This window comes from Colletes latitarsis, chromosome 10 (genome assembly GCF_051014445.1).
Source record: "Colletes latitarsis isolate SP2378_abdomen chromosome 10, iyColLati1, whole genome shotgun sequence".
In the NCBI taxonomy this organism is placed as follows: Eukaryota; Metazoa; Arthropoda; class Insecta; order Hymenoptera; family Colletidae; genus Colletes; species Colletes latitarsis.
Genome location: NC_135143.1, coordinates 2,597,692 through 2,616,367, shown reverse-complemented (window position 1 = coordinate 2,616,367; position 18,676 = coordinate 2,597,692). Strand labels below are relative to the sequence as shown.

The following is an 18,676-nucleotide window of genomic DNA, read 5'->3' as shown; positions in this document are numbered from 1 at the left end:
TATTTTTCATAGTTTTATATATATTTTTTTCTTTTTGCACAGAGACGAAATAAAAATTCACCGCTAAATAGAATAATCGTTTGAAACATTTATATGCAAAATTATCCCTTCGGCAGGGTGCATGCATTATTTACCATAATTTAAAGTTGATAGCTTTATACAGTGTGCGAAAAGCATTGATGAATACAGTGGCATGCTAAAACGAGTAAAAACTAGGTATGAAAGTTAATTCTGTCCAGGTAAAATGGCAATTTTTTGTCCCACTAATGCAATTGAATTACTTTCCGCTGTTCGTCGTGTGCCGGGCAAAAAAGGATCACCTGATTTATAGACTTTTTCTTGCGAGGATATTGAAAAAGTCTAATGTATTCATGATTTAGCAGACTTACAACAGCAAGCACATAATACGAACGAAGGAGCTTTCGAAAGAATATGAAACTCGTCCATGCGAGCACGTGAAAGGTACGCTCGCATGGAAAAATATACCATAGTTTCAGCAATATGCATCTTTTTTAAATAAAGATTCGATACCGGGCATCTAAGTCATCGATTCTTTCTTTCGTACAACGTGGAAAGAATAAAACCAATTAAATCTCGGTACCTGGAAAAAAACATCTGTATTTTAATTAAATAGTTTGAAACTGTGATTACAGAATATTTTTCACTTGTTTTAACGCGTATTGTATGACAGAGAATTATCAGAACCTTTATTTTTAATATTCCGTAATATCACTTTGCAATATATTTCATTAGTTTATGCATCGATTCTAATAGATTTGCAATAATTATATCTTGAAAACTAAGCACGAGGAATACTAATTTTTTATTTCAGAACACTCAGGAATATGCTTCCTATAAAATATACAAAAATTATACAAATCGACGAAGTAAATAATGCAAATAAATGTAAATAAATATCTAGTTTGTTTTCAATAATGAAAATATTTTATGATTGAACCTAATAACAATTGAAAAAAATTAATATATCAAAATCGGTCCACGCTTCTTTAATTTATCAAAGCAGAATTCCACTTTCGACAACATCGTTAATGTTACGTAACTTATTAAAATTTTAAATGAGAAAATAAATTACACACGTTACGGTTGTTCGATTTGTATGCTGTATTTGAACGCGAGTTTAGTTTGCAAGTTATCAGTTCAAGAGCAGAAGTTCGATAATATAAAATATTCATCGTTCCCGACGCGTCCAACCTTTAATTATAACAGAAAAATGGAAAATTAATTTGCACCATATTCAATTATTACAACAGAAAAATTGGTCAAAGTGATTAATAATTTACGATAATTTAATTACGATTTTTTGCGAACAAACATAAAAATTTTTGAAATGGTTGAAAATTTTCTCGAGTGAAGATGTAAAACAGAAGAAATAGTAACGTGATATTTTTAATTTTAAAGAAAAATAATCAGCGAAATTTGTGAAATATTATGTATCAAATTTGTATAAAGTACTTATGACCAAATAATTGCAGAAGTTCCCAACATTTTCTTTTTGAAATATTAAAAATATTATTACGAATTCGGTGTCCCTCGAATTTGGAATCACACGTGCCTTGCATACGCTACACACCCTTAGTTACGCTACTGAATGTGTAATTATTATGCCAGGCAGGTAGAGATGGGCAGAATTCTTATCTAAATAACAATTTCAAATAACGAATAAAAAAGAAATAATTTTTGTGCACGAATTGTTAAATAAAATTAGAACTTGAGTTACAGAACGAAGTTGTACTTCATATCAAACAAAGAAAAACTTATGCAAATAATGTTTTTACCACATTTTTTTACGCCACTGAGTACTATTAAAATAAGAAAACTTTTATTTTTAATTTCTCAACGAAAAAATTTGAGTATATTGGAAGATTGGACTATTTGCTAAGAATCTTAAAAAAATTAATTATTAAGATGATTTGTTAATTAAATTAAGTCTGGATAGACCATGCATGATAGCTAAAAAAATATGTAATACGACAAAATTTTGGTTTATGCGGATTCAAATTGCCTAAAAATCAATTTTTGTCCCGTAGAAATGATAAACATTTTATACGAATAGTGGATGAATAATTTCTCAATTTATAGATTAGTTTTCATTTTTCGTCTGGGGCCCATTCTTTTTTTCCTTTTTAACGTGTAAAATAAATTTTAATTTTTTAGTAGGTACATTGTACGGATCCACACTTAAAATATCGCGTATATTTAACCTGATAAACATTTCTTTGACAAGATCCGCCTCTATTTTACTTGCAGATTCTGCTTGGTTTACTGAACTTGAACTTCCTGACTTTCTTTCCATTGTTGATATTTCTCTTCAACATCAGCAACTTTTTCCCCTACTCCACAAGTTTTTCGGTAACTTGATTTTAAAACCAAATCAAGCTGTAGATTTATTTTTTACTAGATAAAATAACTGATTAGAAATAAAGTTCAGACTGTACTGACAATGAATTTGGCCTTCAATCATCTCTATTTCTTATGGAATATATTAAAACATTAACAATTATGATTTAATATTCAAAAAGACTCAATCTCATTTTTTAATTCCCTTCTAGAATTTTAGAGCTCTGCCCCACTGGGCATCGCCTAAATGGACCGTGAAACAAAATTAGCTCGACGTTTAATGCGTCATAGAAATAATGCACCCGTTAATCCCTCGCTAGATTACCATTTATATTTTCATTAAGTGTAACAAAAATTCAATTCTTTTTCCCCCGAAAGTTATAGTTTTCGAATCTACTGATCATCTTGTTGTTTTACTTGGCTACATGAGGCCCAAAAAAAAATTTTCGGTGTTTAACTCATTAAAAGAAATAATGGACTCGTTAATCTCTTAGCTGAGTTATCATTTATGTAATTGCTAAATGTAACAAAAATTCTGACGTTTCACCTGAGTATATGAGGCCCAAAACAGAATTAGCCTATCATTTAACGCACCAAAAGAAATAATGCATCGGTTAGTCTCTGAGCTAGATTATGTAATTGCTAAGTGTAACAAAAATTCTGACGTTTCACCTGAGTAAATGAGGCCCAACACAGAATTGGCTTGAGATTTAACCCATCTAAGAAAATAATGCACTCGTTAATTTTTTAGCTACAGTACCATATATGTAATTATGAAGTGTAACAAAAATTCAATCCTTTGTTTAACGAAAGTTACAGTTTTTGAAGCGATTGATAATATTGGCGTTTCACCTGACTTCGTTATCCCTGGCCGTGTACATGAGGCCCGCCAACATGAACACAGTACTCCTAAAATGGCCGGAGGAAATAACGGAAGCGGTTCGTACGATATCGGAGTGCATCACCGTGATAGGCGTGCTGGGCTATATTCTGGTGCAACTAGGCGGCGAAATCATCAACATCGGTCTACTGTCGTTCCTGAAACAGTTGGTACGCGCAGATCTTGTTTCCCTCGGCGTCTCTATTCCATCGACCCACCCGTGAAAGTTGCGATCACGAAATGCCCCCGTTGTTCCGTGGTTTGCAATGCCGATATCACGCTGCACCGAGAGGAGCAATTTCGAATCTTTCGAATCGCGGCACAACTTACCGGAGGTTCAGCGGACAGGTAGCTAGTGAACTGTAACGGAGGATCGCGGAGAAACGAGGTCTTTCTGCACGAAAACAGCATACCCTCAGATACGAAGGATTTCCTTCTCTTGTACCGTTGCACGAAACTGTCATTACGCTTCCAAAGTAAACAACTCGATAGTTTCAGGTTTGTTGTTTGCCAAAATTTCTCCTTTAATGTCTATTACGCAACCGTTATTATTACGCGGATACACCGTGTAGCGAAAGTAAGTAAATTTCTAGCTTTTGGATAATGATTTCATTATACGCGTTGTAATTTCGAAGATTTTCTAATTTAAACATTCACTAATATTCAGCTTGTCTACGAACCACGGTGACGCGGTTAGCGTACAATTTAATTAGGAGTCATTTTTTAAACGATATTTAATTTTGGTGATACGTGCAATGCTCACGGAAAAGATTTGTTTTAAGATTAACTAACAAATATGAGAATTATTTCAATTCTAAATTTACAAAACACGTATGTATATTTGATAGGTTTCAGACGCCATATTGGAATTACAAAATTTTGGCTAAATATTATTTGTTCGCAATTTATACTGGATTTGGTTAATGTAACAAATAATATTTAATTTTGTTGATATGTGCAATGCTCACGGGAAATATTTGTTTTAAGAGTACTTAGGAAATGTGAAAATGATTTTAATACTAGATTTACAAAACACGTATGTATATTTGATAGGTTTCAGACGCCATATTGAAATTACAGAACTCTGATTAAATATTATTTGTTAGCAATTTATGTTGAATGTGATCAATTTATAATATTTATTTTATTAATTCCGAGTAAGTAATATTTCTATCCATGTTTAAAAACGAAAAGCGACAGTAAGGTCCAGTAATATCGTTCAGCCACGATCGAGGGCATTTTCCTGAAAGTATTTTATCCGCAAAAGCTGAAAAAGCCCTCGAAGAAGGTGCGTTCATTACGGGCGGGGGCAATATTTTATTGGAAGATAAAATTTTCTATCGAAAGTTTCCCTTCTGAAACAATAACTTGGTCCGATAAGTTAGATAAACTGCAGAATTTAGTTTTCCAGATAGGATAACGATTTTCCCTACTCCGTACGACGAAATGCATCCTCGGGCCATAATACTCCACCGACTTTAACGTCGGTTTGACACACTTATACGACAAATACTTGCCTTTCCTGCAGACGTGCATTCCGCCGCGACTATACTTTATTGCGAATCAGTGATTTCTCGGACCAAAGAACTTTTCGAATGGAAGAATAGTTTTATTATTCATCGGCTGCAAGAGCAAATATTTATTCCAACGACGTTTCAAAATATAAACAATGTAATGGAGTTGGTAATTTTAACGAATTCTTTCATATTGGCCAAATCTCTTTAATTATATATTACGCTCAATGGATTTTCATATAATATAAAATTACACAAATAGAAAAAATAAAGAAGCCAAAATTCAGAACTATTTATAAACTGAGAGATCCGAAACCTGAAAAGAATTAAACATTGTGAGTGTATTAAAAACTAAACGAAATCCCAAGGAATGAATTGCTTAGAAGGATATTTTTTAAGATTATAGTGATAAATTATTGAACAATTCTATCTAAAGAAAAATATGTAATGGAAGTGAAAGTATGATTCCTCGAATAATTTCATAAAATATACAAACACACAACGATAATGGTGAAATGAAATATTAGAGAATAATAATAAACGAAACCGAGTGTAAACGTCGAGGAAAGTGTAGTGGGTTAAAGGATTTGGCAGCACGTTTAAACGAGGTATGGGTTAGCGAGTTGCGTATATTGGATCAACCCATTTATGGCGAATGATTTACACCAGAGCGTTCATACGTTTGGGTACACGTGTTAACGAGGAAGGAATTCGTAAATTTTGCCTGTCATACGAAGAAATTAACACAATGGGAAAATAGGTGGCATAAAATTTGTGTGGAAGAGAGTAGTCTTTCGGTGACCAACTAAAATGTTATCGAGCCTTCTATTCCATAAGTTTTTTCATCTGACTTTTGTCGTTTATCGTAGATCAATCCACCCATGTTTTTTAAATTGGATCGAATTATCAATAATATTAATTCTAAAAAATCTCATGAACTCTTTAAGTGTTTTGTTAATAAATTTAATAATAATAATTTTCATTATTTGTTTCCCTTTTTCGATAAAATTATTATTGAATTTAATATGTTGTATTTAAAGTTAATTATATTTGCTGAATTCACTACTTTAAAAAAAAAATAACTCATCTTCTATCATAATGAATTCTAGTATTTTCATGAATTGAAATTTAAATCTCTTTTGCCAATAATTCCAACAATTTCTATGATTCTTCTCATTATTGTCTTCTTTTCACAATAAAACTATTATTGAATTTAATACATTCTGTTTAAAGTTAATTAACCATGCTGTATTCATAATTATTTTTGAAAATAATTTATTTGTACTTTCATGCATTACCGTGCATATCATACCGATTTAAAAAAATAATGACTTTCATCGGTTGTAATATTTTTTTAAAAATAGACTTATGATTTACTTGAAAATCGAGTTATTGCAGTGTATTCTAAGACGATTGTTCGATAGATCTACAAAGTCAATTTTTTTGAAAACCAAACCGCTTACGAAAACAATTTATTTCGCCAAATTTTCACACTGTAGGTCATTTCTGTTTCGATGCTAAGAATAATACACCCTGTATATAGAAGGCGAGGTTCAAATTCTGCATACAAGAGCCACGAAGGACCTAGTACCATGCAAATTAATTTATTGCCAGCAACATCATAAACTGGGATACTTGGACAGTTATATACACATTTGCCTAACTAAAGACCTCACAATCCCTAATTCTTCACCTACAGATTTACAAAAACGACTGGATAATTACTCAACATTTTGAACTCTTCAGTATGGAGCTACAAAAATAGGATTCATGAATTTTAACGAGGTTACGCAAATAAGTACAAAGATAAATTTTAAGTTATCTAATTCACAATTGTTTAAACTCACAATTTAGGTCTAATGAAAACGTGCTAACAGAGTGTCTAAAATAAATACGAAAGAACAAGAGAAAAACTATCAAACAACAAATGACGTTGAATCGTGTAAAAAAATATTACAATTAAAAATAGGAATTGTGAACCTTAAAATTATACAGGGTGTTCGGACACCCCTGGGAAAAATTTTAATGGGAGATTCTAGAGGCCAAAATAAGACGAAAATCAAGAATACCAATTTGTTGACGGAGGCTTCGTTAAAAAGTTATTAACAATTAAATTAAAAAATTTCAAATCGTTTTGGAAAAATTATTTTCGATTGCGGGGGTCAATTACAATCATTTTTCTCCTTCGAGAAAAAAATTCGGGTAGGTGGTGAAATTTCTTGGGGAAAAAAAAAATTTTTCAAATCGTTCTAAAAAAATTATTTCCGATTTCAAGGGTCGATTATAATCATTTTTGATGAATAGATATACCCCGGAAATCCTACCCAGTTTGGAGAAAAAAATTCGAGAAGGTGTGAAATTTTTTAACAAAATTAAAAAATTTTAAATCGTTCTAAAAAAATTATTTTTGATTGCAGGGACCAATTATAATAATTTTTGGTCAATAGACATACCCTCGAAATCCTATGCATTTTCGAGAAAAAAATTCCTTACCGAAAATATAATTTCAGGCCAAAAATGCTTCCCGTAAATTTCATGCGAATCTTTAAAACACTATAACTTCTGAACGGATTGGACAATTTTAATGTTCAAAAAGCCAAACGCCGCGTATTTTAGTGTAGAATATGTAACAATTATAGAAATATTGGAAAGGTTGTTCCCTGGCCCCGTAATGTTAGAAAAACCCCATAAAAATGGTCCAATTTTCAAGCAGCCATAACTCCTATAATAGTGAATATATTTCAATGAAACTTTTTTCTAAGGTAGAGCCTATAGGTACCTACAAAAAAGAATTAAACAACTTTTCTGTGGGACGTCAAGCGAAATTATTAAAAATCAAAAACGAATTTTTAAGAAAAATCGACAGGGGAGTAGCTGCCTAAATTTTTCGGCGAAATTGAAAAGTTTCATATCGTTCTGGAAAAATTAGTTTCGGTTGCGGGGGTCAATTATAATCATTTTCGGTGAAGAGACATACTCCCGAAATCTTACCCACTTTCGAGAAAAAAATTCAGTACGGACAGAACTTTAAACGTTAACAACTTCTTAACGAAGCCACCATCAACAAATTGGTATTCTTGATTTTCGTCTTATTTTGGCCTCTAGAATCTCTCATTAAAATTTTTCCCAGGGGTGGTCAGACACCCTGTATAACCGATCAATTCAATAATTCAATATAAATCTGATGGCACTGCTACACATACGAGATAAGATAAAATAAATAAAAGAAAAAAAATTTTACTGTGTTGATCTAGCAGTTAACGTGTTAAAGTAGAAAATTCTTGCTATTATGGAAAACCTCTTGTAGAATGAAATACCAAAAAGATTCTCTTATTGAGATTAAGGACACGTTCATTCCTCCGACAGTTAAGCAGTCTACAACACTGGGATACCAGGTTTAGAGCATAGGACACGTTCAATCTACAAATCACACGATTCTACTGCATCGCCTGCAATCGTTTTATAGCGCGTTCGTACAACGCATTACGTTTATCGTTACATCGTGTAATCGTTTCAACTAGCATTCGCGATATTAATTTAGTACGAGGGCTGCGCGATACGCGACGAAAAATGCTCGACCAACGTCCATCCGTGACTTTACGTCTCAATGAGGCTCATTATTAACCATTCGAAGAAAAAACTGGAGTGGATGCCTATTTGCGCCGTTTCACTCTAAATGCAACCTCTCCAGGAAAGTTGCTTGTATGCATGCAACGTCTGACCTGCTTGTAATAAACGAGAAAAACCTTTAATCGCTGAGTTTGGCCTGGTTTATCGAGCACAGTCAATGGGTTACGCTCGGTTACGGCGAAAAAATCTAAATTCTTTTTTTTTATGCGACCATCATTCTTTTTTTCAAAGAACTGTCCATATTCCTTTAAACATAATTGCCCAATTTTATTCTATTTTTTACTCGGGTCAGAATTGAATAAAAGTTAATTGATCTCGATACTAAATGTCATAACAATTTCAACTGTTCATAAATATCCAGGCAAATGTCTTGTAAATGGGTGAAATTATAAAGAACAAAAATTTATACGATTTGATTGTATTCTTTATATCCATTTATTAGTTTAGTAGATTTAGTTCTAATTTAGTTTTTTTATTAATTTATGTACAGAATATTTTTCACATATTTATTCAACAAGATATCTTGTTGAAAATTGCTATTATAGTTTAATAGACAATGTAATATTATTGTAGTATAAAGGGAGAGATACAATTATCCTGTTCACTATTTATTTTGTGAACGTTTTTAACTATATTTTTTTAGAATAGAAATCTATATTTCTACAGGGGGGGGGGGGCAAAAATTTTTATTTTATTAAACATCCTTTTAAAATAATCTTTGATTAAAAATTGTTTTGCATAAAAATCTCTTCTTTTTTTTCATAGAATGAGAATCTCCAAATAAAATAATATGTTTCTATACGAAAAAACTGATCTCCAAAAACCTGAAACACGTCCAAGAAATAAAGAATAAATATAATCGTACTTCCCCCTCAAAATTGAAAAAGTTTTGTACATTAAAAGAGAAATTTATTTAGTCTATTAAGTGAGTAGTATTTTTTTATACAAAGAGCAATATTACTGCATTTCGTTCGTGATGTGCTGCTATAGTTGAACTCATCAATAGCGTTTGTACAGCAGATCCTGGCTTAGACGTGACCCTATTAATCTTTTGTTGAACAGTTTCGAACTACTCGATAGTTATACAGTACATAATTAGTTTGAATAGATTAATGTTATGAATCCCTCACGGTAAATTAATGTATGTTTAAACGTTTAATAGCGTCATGTCTAATGCAGGACTCCTTTACTGATGCTCATAAGCCTTATTGCTGTGTCCAACTAGAAAAAATCCACGAGGAAACGAAGCAATTTACAACAAATTTCCACGTATTCCCATTGAAATTTTTTATACTATTCATTTTATAATTCACTATTTCCTACAGGTCTAAAAATTATTAACTTTGGCTAAAATTGGAAACAAAAAATTCTTTTACAACACCATTCATCGCGAGGAATAAAAATTATAACGACCATTTTTTCTGAAGATAATGAAAAGTACTGAAAAACTTAGTTATGTATATGAATACGACTATGATTCAGGTCTTATTTCTTCAAATTATTGGGAAAATAACCATTTGAAAATTCGTACGAAAAATTATGGTACATTAATATTGAATAAAAACAAAAATCACAAACATTAAAACTGATTATTTTTTTCAAGACAGGGATTTGTATGATGCAGAAATTATAAAGCTGTCCGAGAGATGGGTGCAGGTTAAAAATCAGAACGAAAAATTCATTAAGAAACAACGATATTTCCTACAAATAAAAAAATTATTTTTTAACCACACAAACTTCTTGACCAACCTAATAAAATTAATCATTTTAAATACCGGTAGCGATAGAAAAATGATCCTAAGCCTACTAGGGCAAGGGTTAAATAAATAATAAATACCAGTAACTGGATATATCGATGTTAGAAATGCTAAAGTTTTTCGATTAGCTTTTACGAAAACGTCTTCTACTCGTCACGATCGCGGATCGGACTGTGTCAGCTCGGGGACTTTACGAATTTTCTGCAACGATCCTGTGGGTTCGATGGTGATTATTGAGGGGGGATTGTCGAACATGATTGGCCGTTCGAATTTCTGGAGAAGGAAGAACACCGTTTCTTCCTAAACAAAGCGTACACGGAATGGTTTTGCTAATTAAAAGGGGCCAATTTCGACGCTGAGTCGACAAGGGTGATGTTTTATACAATAATTCTATTGTTCCGAGAGTCAAAAGGCACAACGGTGCGTCGAAAATGCCGTTCACACTCGAGTGGTACTTTACGAACGCCTTAAACGCAGAACAATACACAGGGGTTTCCCAGTAGGAACGAGCGCCTGCCGGTTTGGTTCATCATTTGCTAGAAACAAAGCAATCTAATAAAGTTATGAAGTACAATACGAAGACGTGAATCTGTTTTAAAACCCACCGGGGATCCAAAAATAAGACGCATAACGGACACTGTAATCAAAGTCATCCATTAATTAGAATTGACTTTGGCCATTGTACAGTTTCTCGTGAGAATACCTTCTTTTGTACTTTTATTCATTAGCTACTAGATAGGGAAGAAAACATCTTGGACCAAGGAATTGCTATTTAGTTTACAAAATGTACATTTAGGATTACCAAGAAATTAGAATACTTTCAGTTATACTAATATTTCAGTAATAACTACAATTTCTATTATCCATAAAATATTCATAGTCAAAATAATCGCAGTAGAAATAAAAAAATACCAAAAATATTTCTTATTAGTATGTGTGTATCTATAGTCGAAAATATGGATGGCAAAAACATAGATAGAAAACTTGTAGATGAGAAATGTCAATGACTAACATTTTGCACTGATTTCAACATTTAATTCCAACAACCTTGAAATTAAAAATAGAATTTTTAATAATGACCAGCCTTTCTTTTCCTCTTTTAAGAGGCAACATATTTCTAATTTTTGCATTATATGTATCTATAGAAAGTTGTGTTTTAAAGATTATTCGTAAGATATCTTTCTCTTTTATACATTTTAAAGCTATATAAATGTATTCAATAATTTTACTCGAAATGTAATAGTTATACTGAATAGTTGAATAGTTGAACATCATACAGAAAATGTACAAACTACGTCGAAATTTTTTAATTTTCGTCGGACAGAAGATAAACCGCCCTTGAAAACTAAGTTTGTTTCAAGTCGATATCGCAGTTAGTTCAACAGAAAACAATTGTTTACGAAAAAATACTGGTTAGTATTTACGCAAACATCCTGTATAAAAATTTAAATTCATTTTTAATTAAATAAACAATTTATAATCCAGTTTTATCGTAAACCAGTCGTATAATGAATAGGAATTGCTGAAATTTCTTTGCTGAAAATTTAAAAATAAATATAGAAGACAGCCTAAATTATAATAGTTGTTATATTCATTGGATAGAGGATAAAATGCTCTTTAAAATGAGTGTCCATTCAAGTCGATAGCGTAATTTGTTTTGGAGATATAACGATTTTTGTTTCAAGTCGATAGGGTAGCTGATTCCGGAGATATAAGAGTTCGAAGTGTTTGTTTACTTTTCATTGTTGACATCGATGCGAAGTCATTGACCTCACGTGTAAATAGTAAACAGGAAATAGTAAATTCTAGGAAATACTACGTCACTTGGTCGTGATTGTCACGACGTACGTGGGCGAGAGAGAGTGAGAGAGGTCCGACGCATTAGACGGAGATAGAAATAGTTGAATTTTAAAAACTACCCCTTCATTTAAATTACGATATCACCAAAACGAAAAGTCAGATCGACTAAAATCCATTTTAAAAGGGAGGCCTTGCCACTTCAAGTGGCTCAATTATGGAGAAACATGTGTGTAAAGTTTAACAGTCTTTAATACTCGTTGTTAGACTGTTTTAAGTCAGTGTAAACTGAAGATTCCCTTTTTTCATTTTTACTATGTATTTCCTATTTACATCGGAAGCTAACAAGAATTTGATACCAAATTTTGTCAGGTTTATTACGAAAAAATATAAATCGTGATAGGCAAGATAGACTATATATTCCTCTCAGAAAACAAACAATAAGAATAGAAGTGAGTATTGAAAAATGCATTGTATGTATAAGTAAAAAAAAAAACAAGTTTCCAATTATAGTAATTCACAATTATATTACACGAATACGAGTGCGTATAATTGTAAAGTAAACTGTATTCTAGAGCAGGAAAATCTTCCTATTTGAAGGTGTGTGGTGTTTGCAGAAAAGGGGGAAACGACAAAACGTATTTCCACAGACACAAACCAAACGCAAGAAACCGGTTTCTCCTCGTTCCTCCGTGTCGTGTTTGTCTTTAACGATTTTATTATTCGTGAATTAATTTGCCGGTAAGCAACAAATTTCTCGTAAATCATGGTACAGGTTTGGAACAAGAGTCTGGTAAGGGAGAGAGAATACATAATACGTAATTATATTATAGGAACAGCGCAGACATCGGGTGTACGACACACAGTAATTAGGACACTGGTAATTTACGTATATCACGGCGTTATTAAGCGCGATTGCGTTCGGATCGTATATACGTGACGCGAAATCAGAGCAATTAAAAACGATTCCGCCGTTGGAAGATTGCGACGATTCGATCGAATTAGTCGTTCGCGCCAGGCGACGCAACGCGTTTCCACGTGTGCCCGAAATTCCATAGCGTTGTATCGATTCCTATGCGGGCGGTCGTAAAACGTGCAAGAATACGTTGCTGCCTTTGACGTTTCACCTACACATTTACCTTTCAGAGCCACGAGCCTGCCAAGCTCATATTCTTGATCAGTAACCTGCTCATTCTCGCGTGCATTCCGTGCCGTCTTGCTGGCAACAGACACATGGAGGACGCCATATTGGTGGTTGCTGTCCCCTGTTCCTGGTTCCTGCTCATGTTCTTTGCCGGGTAAGCGATACCGAATATTATGCACTTTAAATTATTATTAGCACAGTGCAACGTTGATTGTTCGAACTAACAGGGAGACAAGTTCGTTCTGACAATCGACGTTTCGATCTAGAAAAACCAGGAAAAATTGAAACAATATTTGAAAATATTGGTATATTTATTTATATTTGTTGGTAATTATTATTGGTGATTTTTTTTTATTTCATATTAAAATTTTGCAATATTCTTTTTAACTCTCAGACTGATCCGTTTATTATACGTTGACGGTCTTGACAAAAATGATATAAATGTACAGGGTGTTCAGCAGTGTGTTCTACAAGTAAAAATAAGACTAAAATATTATATAATAAAAAATTCATAAATGCTTTGTTAAGAAGTTATGACGAAAATATGAAATGTAATGTTTTTCTTTTTACTAAACAAATAAATTTAGTAAAATTTTGTTTAAAGAAAGCAACTGCTAGTTGAAGCACAAAAAAATATTTTTAACGTAGAATTATGTGGATAACTTAAACATTTCTTTATCAGAGTTTAGTTTCTATCATTTATTTTGGATGCTGAAGTATTCTTTCTTCGATGAAAACTTTTTGTTATAAAATTTTGAACTATTGTTTAAGTTTATGTTTAGTAAATTGCAAAGAAACTCACGATATCGAATGCTTGCAAAAGATTGATTTTAGTTTATTATAAATTTTTGTTCTTATTTTAATGTCCTGATTCTCAACCGAGTTTCACAGTTCATATTTTTGTTATAATTTCTTCAAAAAGCATTTATGGATTTTTTGTTATATAATATTTTAGGCTTAGTTTTACATGTAAAACACACTGCTGAAGTATGTACGGGAAAATGTGGAACATCCTGTGTAAATACAGGGTGTTCGGCCACCCCTGGGAAAAATTTTAATGAGGGATTCCAGAGGCCAAAATAAGACGAAAATCAAGAATACCAATTTGTTGATGGAGGCTTCGTTAAAAAATTATTAACAATTAAATTCAAAAATTTCAAATCGTTCTGGAAAAATTATTTTCGGTTGCGGAGGTGAATTACAATCATTTTTAGTGAATAGACATACCCCCGAAATCTTGCGCGTTTTCGAGAAAAAATTCAGTACCGGCGGAACTTTTAACGTTAATAACTTTTTAACGAAGCCTCCCTCAACAAATTGATATTCTTGATTTTCGTCTTATTTTGGCCTCTAGAATCCCCCATTGAAATTTTTCCCAGGGTTGAAATAAAATATACTGATATAAATTTCATTACAGTTTCGTACATAATTGCATTCGTTTGTAAATAAATAACGACATAATATGATGTCATATCACTATCTGAATATACGGGTATATTTATCTATATTTACCAGTAATTTTTCTCGGTTGTTTTATTTCACATTACAATTTTCAAAATTGTTTTTTAAGCACAGGTAAAGACAAAAATTGTTTTCTTATCGTTATTATATAGGATGAGCAAGTAAAAATAAACAATTTACCAGAATTACACGCCTTGACTTAAATAACTTTGGGAATACCGCCAATGTAGGTCAGTGTTGAAAGACTATTTTCGTCTTTAAAATAAACTGTATCACCTCCAAGGTATAATTTAACAGATAATATAATAAATGACATTTTAATACTCAGAAGTAATACACATATAAACAATACACAAATAAACATACATATAGATGTAAAATGTACTTAAATATTGTTAAATATATTATAAATAAATTTTGTATATATATAAACTGTCTTTAATAATAAAAGAAATGAAATAATTTAGAAATACGTATTGTCACTTTTAAGATATAATTTAACAGATAACATAATAAACGACATTTTAACACACAGAAGTAATAAAAACGTAGGTAATGATAATAATAATAACTAAACCTAAATATATGTACAGATATAAAATATTCTCAAATGTACTTAAACTTCATTAAATACATTTCCATTTATATGTGCTCTCTTTAATTGGAGAGGAAATGAAATGATTTTGAAGGATACATCGAAAAGCAAAATTCTATTCATATATTTTTACACGTACGTAATAAAGTCATTTAATAATTAACCCTGGAATAGTATAGTTCGATGCAGAATTCTTCATTAATTTTCATCATTGATTTATTTCCAATTCCCCCAGAGCGTATGCATCGATTATCAATAGATTGTCAAGTGGAAAATTGATTAGTAATAATTTCAACTTATCAAAGTGATTCTCTTTTCAACAGTTTATATTTATTTTCGCGGGTGATATACAGTTACAGCGCGAAGAAAATTATGTATGAGTGTAATTTATGCTGGATTAATATTTATCGACAAAATTTTGGCCGTAGAAAGGTAGGCATATTTTTTAATTCGATACTAAAACCAAACAAAGAAAAGGCTACAATTGTAAGTCTGCGATCGAACGATGAAACAATTTTTAATCCGAGTTCAACGTTCCATCGAGGACTGCAAATTTCTGGTAATGCTAAGCACCTATTTTATCTTAATTAAATAAATAGTTTATTTTAATTAATTATTGCGCGAACATTGTGTGATGGGTACAGAGTTCAATAAGTGTGTGTAATCGTTTCATTAGTCGCGTAGCGTTCGTAAACAGAAATTTATCTATACCTTTGTGCGACGTTGCATTAATAGAATATGAATTATTAGTGGCATCAGATTCTGCTAATAACACTGGGGTTAACAACAGAGTTGAATGGGTGACTAGTAATTAAAATTCCGTACCTGGCTCGTTAACTTACCACAGAAATATTCATGAAGAATGATAAAAGAATGCTTGATAAGTGTTATGTGTCTCAGTCATGCAACATTGATTAAACATATAATCCAAAACACCTGTTATTTTACTATTTATTTACATTTCAGCGACTGACAAGAAAAATTGTGGTCATTTGTTAACGAATTCTTCCGCACAATTCACATAGTCTTTTAGAAATCTAAAAAATTGTATCCAGAAAGTGTATTTTTGTAGTGTAAAATAAATTGCTTGCTATATTATAAATCGAATATTCCACGCAAATAAAACTTGTAGTTTTATTAAGTAGAATACTGGTTTTAATGTAGCATGAAATGAAAAATTAATTACATTATGATCGGGTGTGTAAGAAAAAAAATATTGCAATTATTAATATCAATAAAAGTCACTGTATGTAGGAGCACTAAATCGAATATTTTAAGGAAATTAAATTTACATTTCTATTAAGTAGAATACTCGTTTTAATCTAACATACAACGAACAATTAACCAGATTCTAATCGGATGCGTAAGGCAAAAAATACTGCAATTATTAATTGCATCAATAAAAGTCACTATATGTAGGTGCACTACAAATCGAATATTTTAAGGAAATTAAATTTACATATCTATTAAGTAGAATACTCGTTTTAATTTGTCATGAATGGAAAATTAATTAAATTATAATAGGATGTGTAAGGAAAAAAATACTGCAATTATTAATATTAAAAAGAGTCACTGTAGGTACACTATAAATTGAATATTTTAAGGAAACAAAATTTGCATTTCTATTAAGTAGAATACTCGTTTTAATCTAACATACAACAAAAAATTAACCACATTCTAATTAGGATGTGTAAGGTAAAACATACTGCAATTATTAATATCAATAAGAGTCACTATAGGCGAGATTCGACTCTTGTTCGAAAATAGTAATTTACGATGGTTAATAGAAATATAATTCAGACGCTGTTGTAACGAATGGCGATACTCAAAAGTATTGCGTGCACCGAAAGAATTCAGATCGTCCCAAGGCGCACGGTTGTTTATGTTAATGCAAAACGGTGCAAAAATGTTGGTATCCCGTAATTTTTACGGGAAGCGTTTCGGGACGGTTTGGTGAACGGAACAACCAGAAGAAAGACATTTATAATCGAGGCGGAAGGCTGTGCTTCCAGATTTCAAACCTCTTTTTAGGTGATTTACGGCGAGATAATGCCCGGCTATTTCGCATTACCATATACGCCTCTCTTGGCAATCGTTTTTCTCGGTGCCGCGTCCTTTTCGCGGGCACTTTCCTGCAGGTATTGCCGCAGAACTTTTCAGTTCCTCTCTTCTACGTTTCTGTCCCCGGCGACGACTTCTTTTTCCGCCCGTCTCCACGATTTCATGGTAACGCGACGAACCACTCTTTGACTCGTACGGCTTTAACATCCCTTTGACGAACATCTCCGCCTTCGGTCGAGGACGTACTCGGAAAGGACACAACACGACGCCCAGCTCCTCTGATTTTTTTCGTTCAGCATACAAGATACCCAACTTTCCAATTTTTCTTTTTTTCATTTTACAGTCACTCTTCAGTGACCGAAAACTACCATGGTATTTCCTCCAAGACCTCTAAACTCTTTGATGATCTCGCGCGAATCCACCAGCGTACCGCACAAACTTATACGACACCTTATACGTTGTTTCTTATAATGTTTTAAATTGTAAAAATACAACTACCGACAACATTTAATTGGTATCTACTTTTATGAACATTGAAAATAGTTATCAAAGAAATTTAATTCAAATAGTGCTATTCGTATATACTTAAATTTTATTTATTATATATTTTTATGGTATAAAGATTATTTAGTGGATAATTAGTTTACCGAAGCTGGTCATGAATTTATTCCAAGAATATTGACTTTGAGAATTCGAAGAAACTCTCGAAAATAAGTAGAAATAGCGAATAATGGTCAGACGTTAAATTTTATTTATTACATATTCTCATGGTATAATGATTATTTAATGGATAATTATATTAATAAAAAGAATGTACTATACATACTGTCATTAAGAAATTGTAAAAATTCTCGAAAATAAATAGAAATGACAAATAATGGTCAGACTCGTTAGACGTACAGTAGTAAATCGTATGAATAATCCGACAAAATTATAAATTTAATTATCTCGAGAACGAAGCATTATACGAAACAATTTATTTCTATTTTTGTAACTTACTCTTTCACGTAAAATTACCCTCCTTCCGGTTGCACAACAATTTACAAACACAAAACTGCCACATAAATATTCGGGCACCTGATGATATAAAAATACTTCTTCTGTGTACATAATTTCCAAAACAGCATAATTTCAATTTTCTGTAGCGTAACCCTTCTTTTAATAATGTTATATAAATATTTTGGCATGCTTAAAATAATTTTTATGAAATTCTGTGGATAAATTGAATCTCAATCTTTTTTCAACAGATTTTCTGTTTGAGAAACGCTGTTGTAATTAATGAAAACGTCGAATAATTCTTCGAAAATACCACTAAATCCTCATTTCACGTTGAAAAGCATCTTTCAACGTATTTCATCATTGTGCTAATTTATTGGCTCTCTATATTGCATGTCAGAAAGGGCACAATACCAGAAGTGTAGATTTAATTCAGTGGGATGCAGCTCGAAAGAAGTCGAGACATTATCCTCCGTGTACCAG

At 32.0% G+C, this 18,676-nt stretch overlaps 1 protein-coding gene across 1 annotated transcript in view; it reads left to right on the top strand.

The window, feature by feature from the left end:
• The window catches only part of Iav (transient receptor potential cation channel subfamily V iav), a 98,405-nt gene that overhangs the window by 31,553 nt on the left and 48,176 nt on the right, over positions 1 to 18,676 (top strand). Inside the window, exons 4-5 of the mRNA XM_076773745.1 lie at positions 3,172 to 3,408; positions 13,083 to 13,234. Of these exons, the coding sequence (XP_076629860.1) occupies positions 3,172 to 3,408; positions 13,083 to 13,234 (389 nt within the window). The remainder of the gene's footprint in view (positions 1 to 3,171; positions 3,409 to 13,082; positions 13,235 to 18,676) is intronic.